The sequence below is a fragment of the Bubalus kerabau genome, chromosome 1 (assembly GCF_029407905.1).
Source record: "Bubalus kerabau isolate K-KA32 ecotype Philippines breed swamp buffalo chromosome 1, PCC_UOA_SB_1v2, whole genome shotgun sequence".
Classification (NCBI taxonomy): domain Eukaryota; kingdom Metazoa; phylum Chordata; class Mammalia; order Artiodactyla; family Bovidae; genus Bubalus; species Bubalus kerabau.
Window position 1 is genome coordinate 170,740,973 of NC_073624.1, and position 12,008 is coordinate 170,752,980.

Below are 12,008 nucleotides of genomic sequence, written 5' to 3' on the forward strand. Positions count from 1 at the left end.
TTAAATGGTTTAGCATCATTTTAGATTTTTTTCTAACTTACTGATCAGAACTCTTATATCTGAAAGATAATTAGATGTTAACTTGTTGCTTTAATTTGCAGTTTCCTTTTTGTTTTAGGGATTTTAATCAGTATTCTGATCAACTGCTTATTGAATTTCTTTTCAGTTGTAAATGGTCTTTGTACATTGTACAAGGATAGTCCTTTCAATTGAATATTATAAATGAAACATAAACTGGGATGAACAAAAAAGGAACCTTCCCCTAGTCCAATCTACACATAGGACCTAAGATAGTTTCAACTGTCACTGATTAAAGATACCACCATTTGGCATTTTGCTGTTGACGCTCTATTATCAAATTTCTGTCCTAAGTCAGTGAAATTATAAAACTGTATATCCTGAGCTTCTGCTTTCTGTTCCTTGTGCTAGTTCTACACACAATAGGTGCTCCATAAATGTTTATAAGAAAAGTTAATGCCAACAAGTACTAGTGTGTTATAAATAACAGTGTTTTTCTCCTTTTCATAAGGAATTGGGGCTCTCTAAAGCACATTTAAGATGGAAAAGGTTTTACAGTGAAACCTGCCGTGATTTTTGTCACATTTCTATTGCCGTGTAATACGATTCCCAGGTGGCTCAATGGTCAAGAATCCGCCTGCCAGTGCAGGAGACACGGGTTCAATCCCTGGGTCCGGAAGATTCCGTGGAGTAGGAAATGGCAACCCACTCCAGTATTCTCGCTAGGGAAAGCCCATGGTCAGAGGAGCCTGGCACCTCTCCCACTTGGCTACAGTCCACAGGGTCATAAAGAGTTGGACACGACTGAGCAACTGAGCATGATTGCTGTATAATACAATGATGTGCACTGTCTCTTGTTACATTTGGCCGATGTAATGGTCTGTCTTTCAAATATAGTTGTAAGACAAATTAATACGGCTCTTACCACTACAGTCATTTTTATGCGTTAAGTGTGTTTGTTTAAATCTTAAGTAGTACACATCAAATTTCTTTTCCCACTTGGTACCAGCATACCCAATTACAACTTCATTTCATTTGAACCTGCAAAACCTTGCCATTAGCAAAAACTGCAGTAGTTTTTCTAAGTAACATTTTTATATATTTGATATTCTGTAAATTTTAAATGTCACTTGAGTATATATATTTATTTTACATTACAGGCACTGGAGATATTATTGCTGTCATGATTACAGAATTGAGGGGTAAAGATATTTTGAGTTATCTGGAGAAAAACATCTCTGTACAAATGACAATAGCTGTTGGAACTCGAATGCCGCCAAAGAACTTCAGCCGTGGTTCTCTAGTCTTCGTGTCAATATCCTTTATTGTTTTGATGATTATTTCTTCAGCCTGGCTTATATTCTACTTCATTCAGAAGATCAGGTATACAAATGCCCGGGACAGGAACCAGGTGAGCTACCAGTACTCTATAGTGATTAATGCTTACTGGCCGTAATTCATAAACATCTGTTGTAATCATACACAATATGAACATTTTTTCATTAAAAAATGGTCAAAAGCATATCTATACAAGTTTTTAAGGATATTTGAAATACCTAAATGGATAAATTATTAAGTTTATAGTGATCACTTGGAATATTCCAGATGAGTGGTTAGCTTAATATCAGAGTGTGATATACCTAATTCTAGTAATTTGAAAAAATATTGCAAAGTTGCACTTTTAAGCTGGTAACATTTGTTTTCAGTAGCAGGGGAGTTGGAAGGATGAAAGATGGAGACTTTTCACTATATATACTTTTGTTCCATGTGAATTTTTTTCCCATGTGAATTATCTGTCCTGTTTAATCTTAGCCACAAGGCATTGACGAGGTCAAAAAGCACCAATAGAAGAGATGTATCTATCTAGTCACCCTGGGAATTACATTGACCAGCACAGCCTAAGTACTCAGTATTAAGATGAATAAAGGCACAGGAAAAACAGTATACTGCCCTGTAGTAAAGGACTTGCAGATGGTTTTCTGTCAGTTTGTTACTTATTAATAGTTTGTTTGATGTGCTATATACAGACTATCTGCCCTGGAGCAGGTGTAGGATGTTAGGTCCCAGTCTTAGGTATTTCTAAAAAACTAAGAAATAAATACTTTGGCCACCTGATGCGAAGAGCTAACTCATTTGAAAAGACCCTGATGCTGGGAAAGATTGAGGGCAGGAGGAGAAGGGGATGACAGAGGATGAGATGGCTGGATGGCATCACTGACTCAATGGACATGAGTTTGGGTAGGCTCTGGCAGTTGTTGATAGATGGGGAGGCCTGGCGTGCTGCAGCTCACGGGGTCGCAAAGAGTTGGACACGACAGAGTGACTGAACTGAACTGAACTGAAGAAGTAAATAGTGTGGAGCATGGTTTGAAGCCAGTTTTTTTTATTATTATTTTTGGCTGCACTGGGTCTTTGTTACTGCACATGGGCTTCCCTTTAGTTGCAGTGAGCTGGGGCTACTCTGTAGTTGCAGTCCATGGACTTCTCGTTGGAGTGGCTTCTCTTGTTGAAGAGCACAGGCTCTAGGTACTTGGGCTACAGATACATGGGCTCATTAGTTGTGATGCATGGACACGGCGTGTCCAGGAAGATTTCACATGCCGTGCCCATGTGTCACAACTATTGAGCCCATGTACCTATATGGTACATGTACACAATGGAATATTACTCGCCTATTAAAAATAATGCATTTGAATCAGTTCTATGAGGTGGATAAAACTGGAGCCTATTATACAGAGTGAAGTAAGTCAGAAAGAAAAACACCAATACAGTATATTAACACATATATATGGAATTTAGAAAGATGGTAACGATGACCCTATATGCAAGACAGCAGATGTAAAGAGACACAGATGTAAAGAACAGACTTTTGGACTCTGTGGGAGAAGGCGAGGGTGGGATGATTTGAGAGAATAGCACTGAAACATGTATATTATGATACGTGAAACAGATCGCCAGTCCAGGTTCGATGCATGACAGGGTGCTCAGGGCTGGTGCGCTGGGAGGACCCAGAGGGATGGGATGGGGAGGGAGGTGGAGGGGCGGTTCAGGATGGGGAACACATGTACACCCGTGGCAGATTCATGTGAATGTATGGCAAAAACCACCACAATATTGTAAAGTAATTAGTTTCCAATTAAAATTTTAAAATTAAAAAAATTTTTTATATAACATAATTCTCTATTCAGACAGAGCACCTGTAAATCCCTGTAGGGGATGGTGCAAGGTGGGGGTGTGTAAAATTTTCATCCTTCCTCATTCTAGTGAAAAGAAACATAGACTTTGGTATGGAGTTCAAATCCTGACCTTACTGCCAATTTGCCACAGTCCCTCTTGCAGTTTATATAGCTTCTCAACTTGTTTCTGCATCTGAAAGTATATATAAAACATCTGAAAAGTATAATTTATTGAACATTTGTGTGCCAAGCTCTGTGCAGCATCCTACATCTTTGAAATTTTTATCATGATAATTTTTATTATTTGTGATTTCAGGCCTACAGAAAGTTGTAAAAATAGTATAAAGTATTTTCTTGCCCAAATTGTCCAGCTGTAAACATTTTACCTTGTTTCCTTTTCTATGTGTATCAGTTCAGTTCAGTTCACTTGCTCAGTTGTGTCCAACTTTTTGCGACCCCATTGACTGAAGCACGCCAGGCTTCCCTGTCCATCACCAACTCCTGGAGATTGCTCAAACTCATGTCCCTCGAGTCGGTGATGCCATCCAACCATCTCATCCTCTATCATCCCCTTCTCCTCCTGCCTTCAATCTTCCCCAGCATCAGGGTCTTTTCCAGTGAGTCAGTTCTTCACATCAGGTGGTGAAAGCATTGGAGCTTCAGTTTCAGCATCAGTCCTTCCGAAGAATATTCAGGACTGATTTCCTTTAGGATGGACTGGTTGGATCTTCTTGCAGTCCAAGGGACTCTCAAGAGTCTTCTGCAACACCACAGTTCAAAAGCATCAATTCTTCATCACTCAGTTTTCTTTATGGTCCAACTCTAATATCCATACACGACTACTGGAAAAACCATAGCTTTGACTAGATGGACCTTTGTTGGCAAAGTGATATCTCTGCTTTTTAACATGCTGTCTAGGTTGGTCATAGCTTTTCTTCCAAGGAGCAAGTGTCTTTTAATTTCATGGCTGCAGTCACCATCTGCAGTGATTTTGGAGCACAAGAAAATAAAGTCTGTCACTGTATCAATTTTTTTCCCATCTATATATAATTTTTTAAGAACTGAGAGTAAATTTGGGATAAGATGCCCTTTTACACTTAAATACTTCATTGTATGTTTTCTTATATAGCCACAGTATGATTATCAAGATAATGAAATTAACATTAATATCATTGTCTGATCTATATACCTTTTCTAAGTTTTGTAAAATTGTCTTAATAATGACCTTTATAGAAAAGAAAACCCTGGATTGGTCCAGTCAAATTGTTTGTTGTATTCAGTTGTCATGTCTCTTTTAACCTGTTCATGACATTGACATTATTGAAGATTATAATCCAGTTGTTTTGGATTTGAGCTTGTCTGATGTCTGTTCCTTCATGATTAGGTTCAGGTTATCTATGTTTTTGTCAGAAATACCTCCCAGGCCTTTACATTTATTAATTTTTCATTTTGAGATAGTTGTAACTTCACATATATTTATAAGAAATAATGCAGAGAGATCCCAAACACCCTTCACCCATTTCCTCCTAGATGTAAAATCTTGCCTAACTATAGTAAATATCACAACCAGGATATTGATGTTGATACTGATAGTCAGATTTTTCCAGTTAAACTTGTGCTGGAATGTGTGTAGTTCTTTGCAATTTCAGGTGACCACCTCCCAGTCCAGATACAGTCCTGTTATCACAAGGACCCTTTGTGCAAATTCTTTGACAGTCAGCCATAGCCACCTCCCTCTCTCCTGCACTGTGCCTAACCCCTGACTACACTAGTCTGTTTCTCCACTCTATAGTTTTGTCATCTCAAAAATGCTATATTAATGGAATCATAGAGTACTTAACTTCTAGAGTTTGGGTTTCTTCATCTAACACATTCCCTTGAGATCGTCCCAGATTGTATGTATCAGTAATTTATTTCTTGTTATTGGTGACTAGTATTCTATATCTTGGATGTACCATGACTTGGTAACCAAGTTATTTCCCATTTTGGCTATTATAAATAAAGTGACTATGAACATTCGTGTACAGGTTTCTGCATGAGCATGAGTTTTCATTTCCCTGGCATAAATGTTCAGTAGTGGAATTTTTGAGTTATTTTGATAGGTACATATTTAATTTTGTAAGAAATTGCCATTCTTTTCCCAAGCAGCTGTACTGTTTTACATTCCCAGTTCTTCTGCATCCTTGCCAGCATTTGGTGTGGTCACTATCTTTCATTGCTGCCATTCTGATGGGTGTACAGTGACATCTCCTCTGTGATGTTAGTCTGCGTCTCCCCAGTGACTGGTGGTGTCGGCCGTCCTTCACCGCAAGACGCCATCTGCATGTCCTCCACAGTGAGAGGGTTTCTCTTTTACCCATTTCTACTGGATCATTTCTTACTGTGGAATTCTGAGTGTTCTTTATATATTCTAAATACAAGTCTTTTGTCAGAATTATGGTTTGCAAATATTTTCTCTGATGGTCTTTTGAAGAGCAAAATTTTTAATTTTGGTGAAGCTTAATTTATCAGTATTCCCTTTATGAATTGTGCTTTTTCTGACAAGTGTAAAAATTCTTTGCCTAACCCTGGATACCAAAGATTTTCTAATACTTTTCAAAAAGTTTTACATTTTGTATCTGACCCATTTTAAATTACATTTTATATACAGTGTGAGGCTTAGATTGAGGTTCCTTTTTATACTTATGTCTGTCCAATATTGCACCTTTGTCAAAAAACTCGGGCACATTTGTGTGGGTGTATTTCTGGGTTTTCTGTTTGACCCATCCAGTGTCTATGTTCACACCACACTGTCTTCTTACTTAAGCTATATATTATGCCTAACTATTGGGTACAGTGATCCATCCCATTTTTTTTTCCTTTTCACGATTGTTTTATCTATTCTAGGTCCTAGAGTCTTTTCATACAAATTTTAGAATAAGTTTGTCTCTGTCTCTACCAAAAAAAAAAAAAAAAAAAAACTTGCTGAGATCTTGATGTGAATGCATTAAACCTGTTGATCATTTGAGGAGAATCTATATATTTTATCATGTTAAATCTTTCAGTTCATGAACTTTGTTTTTCCATTTTTTTAGATCTTTTTTCCCCTTTTAATAGCATTTTATTCTTTTCAGCATACACATCCTGTCATATTTTGTTAAGTTTATACCTAAGAATTTTGTTTTGTTTGGAATGACTATAAAAAGTAATGTAATGGCAAATGGACTCTACATGTGTTTTTACTTTCAGGTTCCACATGTTTATTTTAAGAATATCAAAATGTGATTGAATTTTGTATACCAGTTTTGTGTTCTGCAGCCTTGGTAAACTCATTTATTATTATAAATTGCTTGGGGTTTTCTGTATAGACAGTCTTGTTATCTGCTGCTACTGCTGCTGTTGCTAAGTCACTTCAGTTGTGTCCAACTCCGTGCGACCCCATAGACAGCAGCCCACTAGGCTCCTCTGTCCCTGGGATTCTCCAGGCAAGAATACTGGAGTGGGTTGCCATTTCCTTCTCCAATGCATGCATGCATACTGAGTTGCTTCAGTTATGTCCAACTGTGCGACCCCATGGACAGCAGCCCACCAGGCTCCTCTGTCCACAGGATTCTCTAGGCAAGAATACTGGAGTGGTTTGCCATTTCTTTCTCCAAATGTTATCTGAAAATAGTGACTATTTAAATTGTTCCTTTCCAGTCTTGGTGCTTTATTTCATTTTCTTGCCTTATTGCAATGGCTAGAACTTTCAGAACTATGCTGAGTAACAGTAAAGGAAAGTGTGGGCATCCTTGCCTGTGCCCAATCTTAGAGGGAAGGATTCAGTCTGTTGTTGTTAAGTAAGTTAATATGTGGATAACTGTCATGTTTCTTACCAAGTTGAGGAAGGTTCTCTCTGTATCTAGTGTGCTGAGAATTTTTATCACCAGTGGGTGCTTGACTTTGTCACATGCTTTTTATGTATCAGTTGATGTGATCATATGATTTTTTTGTTTTCTTTTTTAGCCTGTGGTGGATTGCATTTGTTGATTTTTGAATGTTGAACAAGCCTTGCATACCTGGAATAAACTGTACTTGGTCTAGTCTTATATACCTGGAATAAATCCCACTAGGTTATGGCATATAATTTTTTGTGCATTGCTGGATTTGATTGGCTAGTACTTGGTTGAGGGTTTTGGTATCTTAAGTTCATGAGAGATACTGGTTTGTAGTTTTGAGGGAGAAGCTGTAAAAACTTAATGTCTTTAATGGTTAAAAGAATGTTTAGGTTGTGTTTCATCTTTTTTGGGGATTTTGAGAAATTGGCCCTTTTTTTATATATTGTCATACTTATGAACGTAAAATTGTTCATAGTACTACTCCCTGTTCTTTTAATGACTGCAGTGTCTGTACTGATATTTCATGCTCATTACTGATTTTAATTATTTGTATCTTCTCTTTTTATCTTCGTCAGTCTTTTGAGAAATTTCTCTTTTTTAAAAAATTTATTTATTTTAATAGGAGGCTAATTACTTTATCATTCCAATCCCAAAGAAAGGCAATGCCAAAGAATGCTCAAGCTACCACACAATTGCACTCATCTCACACGCTAGTAAAGTAATGCTCAAAATTCTCCAAGCCAGGCTTCAGCAATACGTGAACCATGAACTTCCAGATGTTCAAGCTGGTTTTAGAAAAGGCAGAGGAACCAGAGATCAAATTGCAAACATCCGCTGGATCATGGAAAAAGCAAGAGAGTTCCAGAAAAACATCTATTTCTACTTTATTGACTATGCCAAAGCCTTTGACTGTATGGATCACAATAAACTGTGGAAAATTCTGAAAGAGATGGGAATACCAGACCACCTGACCTGCCTCTTAAGAAACCTATATGCAGGTCAGGAGGCAACAGTTAGAACTGGACATGGAACAACAGACTGGTTCCAAATAGGAAAAGGAGCACATCAAGGCTGTATATTGTCACCCTGCTTATTTAACTTCTATGCAGAGTACATCATGAGAAACACTGGGCTGGAAGAAGCACAAGCTGGAATCAAGATTGCCAGGAGAAATATCAATAACCTCAGATATACAGATGATACCACCCTTATGGCAGAAAGTGAAGAGGAACTAAAAAGCCTCTTGTTGAAAGTGAAAGAGGAGAGTGAAAAAGTTGGCTTAAAGCTCAACATTTCAGAAAACGAAGATCATAGCATCTGGTCCCATCACTTCATGGGAAATAGATGGGGAAACAGTGGAAACAGTGTCAGACTTTATTATTTTGGGCTCCAAAATCACTGCAGATGGTGACTGCAGCCATGAAATTAAAAGATGTTTACTCCTTGGAAGGAAAGTTATGACCAACCTAGATAGCATATTCAAAAGCAGAGACATTACTTTGCCAACAAAGGTCCATCTAGTCAAGGCTATAGTTTTTCCAGTGGTCATGTATGGATGTGAGAGTTGGACTCTAAAGAAAGCTGAGCGCTAAAGAAAGCTGAGTGCCGAAGAATTGATGCTCTTGAACTGTGGTGTTGGAGAAGACTCTTGAGAGTCCCTTGGACTGCAGGGAGATCCAACCAGTCCATCCTAAAGGAGGTCCGTCATGGGTGTTCATTGGAAGGACTGATGCTGAAGCTGAAAGTCCCAATACTTTGGCCACCTCATGCAAAGAGTTGACTCGTTGGAAAAGACCCTGATGCTTTTGAGGGAGGGATTGGGGGCAGGAGGAGAAGGGGACGCCAGAGGATGAGATGGCTGGATGGCATCACCAACTCGATGGACATGAGTTTGAGTGAACTCCGGGAGTTGGTGATGGACAGGGAGGCCTAGCATGCTGTGATTCATGGGATCCCAAGGAGTCGGACACGACTGAGTGACTGAACTGAACTGAATTACTTTATTGTAGTGGTTTTTGCCATACACTGACATGAATCAGCCATGGGTGTACATGTGTTCCCCATCCTGAGCCCCCCTCCCAGCTCCCTCCTCATCTCATCCCTCTGGATCATCCCAATGCACCAGCCCTGAGCACCCTGTCTCATGCATCGAACCTGGACTGGCGATCTATTTCACATATGATAATATATATGTTTCAGTGCTATTCTCAAATCATCCCACCCTCGCCTTCTTAATTTTATTGATTCTTTTTAAAAACAAGTTTCCTTGAATTTTAAAAGATAGGAACTTGGATTATTTATTTGAAAATTTTTCTATTTCTCTTGTAAGAATGTACTGTTGTTTTCTCTCATCACTATTTTAACTGTGTCCCATATGCTTTGATATCCTCTATATTCATTCAACTTTATGTAATTTTTTTCTTCTGAGACTTCCTCTTTGACCTGTAATACACACTTATTTAGAAGTGTTCTGTTGAGTTTTCTCTTGTTTGGAGATTTTGCTACTGTCTTAGTGTTACTGATTTCTAATTAGATTTCAGTATGATCAGAGAAATACTCTATGATTTCAGTTCTTTTAGATTTGTTGAGGTTTGTTTTATGGTCTAAGATCTAGTCAGTTTGGATGAATGTCTGATGTGTGCTTGGGGAAAAAATGTATATTCTGCTATGGGGTAGAATGTTTTATAGATGTCGATTAGATCAGTGCACTCAGCTTGCTTCTAAGAGGTCGGGGAGGGGGAGGTTCACTTTCCCGGTGGACCCTGCTGAAACCATTGTGGGAAGAGGGGTTCAATTTTTCCATTGGTGTTTTGTTAGAGTAAGATTGTAGCCCACTCTTCCTGGTACTTTAGCTTGGGGAAGTAGGCCCTTTTTTTGGACTAGGGTAAGGGAGGGGGTCTGTTCCTGTTGGGAGTACCAGATTGGAGGTTTCTGCAGCATCTTGTGTGAGACATATGAGGCCAGGAAACTCATTACACAGCATTCAAGTCCTAAGGCCCCTAGGCAGCTCACCTCCTCTACCTTTCAGAGACTTACTATGCTGATTTGTTGTGTTTTGTCCAGGGCTTTTTAGGTGTAGAGGGGTGCACCTTGGAAGAATGGGGCCTGTCCGTTGTAGGAGAACTGAGAGTTCTTATAATATCTCACATGATTTTTGACTTGGATATAGGTGATTTGAAGTGATAAAGGGATATTAGATGAAAGGGTTAACTGATCTAAAACTATGACACTTTCATAGAAAAGATTATTAGATATGCATGTATAAAATAAAGTTTACAGCCTTAAAATAGAATGCACCAATTTGCTGAGATTTTTGACAGAATAAACGCATGCTAAGTCACTTTAGTCGTGTCTGACTGTCTGCGACCCCATGGACTGTAGCCCACCAAGTTCCTCTGTCCATGGGATTCTCCAGGCAGTAATACTGGAGTGGGTTGCCATTCCCTCCTCCAGGGGATCTTCCCGAGCCAGGAAAGTCTCTTATGTCTCCTGCATTGGCAGGCAGGTTCTTTATCACTAGCGCCACCTGAGAAGCCTTTTTGACAAAGTGAATAGCCATAAAATCCAGTTCTGATGAAATGGAGGGATACATAGTCAAATCAGCACTAACAAGTTGACAGCATTTATTTATTTATCTTCAAAGCACCTGGCAAGAAATTCTATCCAGTGATATTTGAAGAAAATAGAAGTCAGCTGAAGCGCTTCAGCTTCTTTGAAGGGCAGAAGCATAGCATTGAAGTGTTCTTTTACCCACCCTCTTTAACCAGTGATGTTACCTTCTTTTTTAAATTGAAAATTTTAACCAATATAATATATGGACATGAGTTTTAAGAATAAATGGTACTGCAGAGTTTGGTTCCTTGCCTAGTCTTTTCCTCCTTCTAATTCTTGTTTCTCAGCAACAAGTCATCTCTTTCAGCTCTTTCCCTCTTCTGTTACTAACTTAAGTAACTAGCATGCTGTACCCCTTTTAAAAATAAATTTAAAGGTGTCTTTTAAATGTATTATTGCCATTATGGAAAACTAAAAGTAAAATGCTCAAGAGTAGTTCTAAAAGGGTGTTCTCTGCAAGCAAGCCCTATATTGTTGGTTTGAAGGTAGTGCTTCTCAAGGACTCTTGAGAAAAGCAGATTGTTGACCGCAGGAGCCTGCTCTTTAGTGGCACTTTGGTTACACCCAGCATGTGACCTGCGTGTAATGAGGGAGTCAGCACAGTCACCATCTGGTGTGGACCGCAGACGGAAACTGGCTTTGTGGCTGACTGCACAGACTTCCTAAGAATTCTTCCCCAGACTCTATAGCGGGGTCTGGTATTCTGACCTTTGTTCCTCCTTCTGTTTTTTCCTAAGGTTGAGAAGCAAATTTGATGATGTTTCATGTGGCTTGAAAAGCTTAGCTTGTTAAAGTTAAACACAAGCAATGGCGGCAGCACCTCAACTGGTTGAAACCTTTGGTTATTTTAAAAGAGAAACCAGAACTGTTAGCAGAGAACAAAAAGTAAGCGAGAGCCTCGTTTTCTCCCACAAACTGTCATCATGAAGCAGTTCTTTCTATAGAATATGCTATCTTTTAAAAAGAAGTAGTTAGATTGTTAAGTGAAATATGAACATTATCTTGATTTCAGAATGGATTACTCTCCTCAGTATTATTTAAGTATGATGACGCCTGGTGCATGGCAAGTTTTGTACATTGTTTTCAGTGTGTTATTGTTATTATCTAAATATTATTGGAGAGAACAGGGAAAGCAGGTAAAACCAGTATATAAGCTTGTGATTAAAAAAAAAGAATATGCTACCACAGAGAGCCATATGTTGTAAATAACTTTCTAAGCACAGTGCAGTGTACACAGTTGATGCCGTTTTACATGTGAGATAAGAATCTCATGCTTTGGCTTTTTAGATCGCTTCCAGATACCTGTGGTTGCTCTTCCTGAAAATTGGTTAGAATACATCTGAAT

At 38.6% G+C, this 12,008-nt stretch overlaps 1 protein-coding gene across 3 annotated transcripts in view; it reads left to right on the forward strand.

The window, feature by feature from the left end:
- The window catches only part of RNF130 (ring finger protein 130), a 142,840-nt gene that overhangs the window by 65,505 nt on the left and 65,327 nt on the right, over positions 1–12,008 (forward strand). For all 3 annotated transcript variants that reach the window (XM_055539100.1, XM_055539106.1, XM_055539112.1), the window contains one exon: positions 1,179–1,429. In XM_055539100.1, coding sequence (XP_055395075.1) covers positions 1,179–1,429 — 251 coding nt within the window. The remainder of the gene's footprint in view (positions 1–1,178; positions 1,430–12,008) is intronic.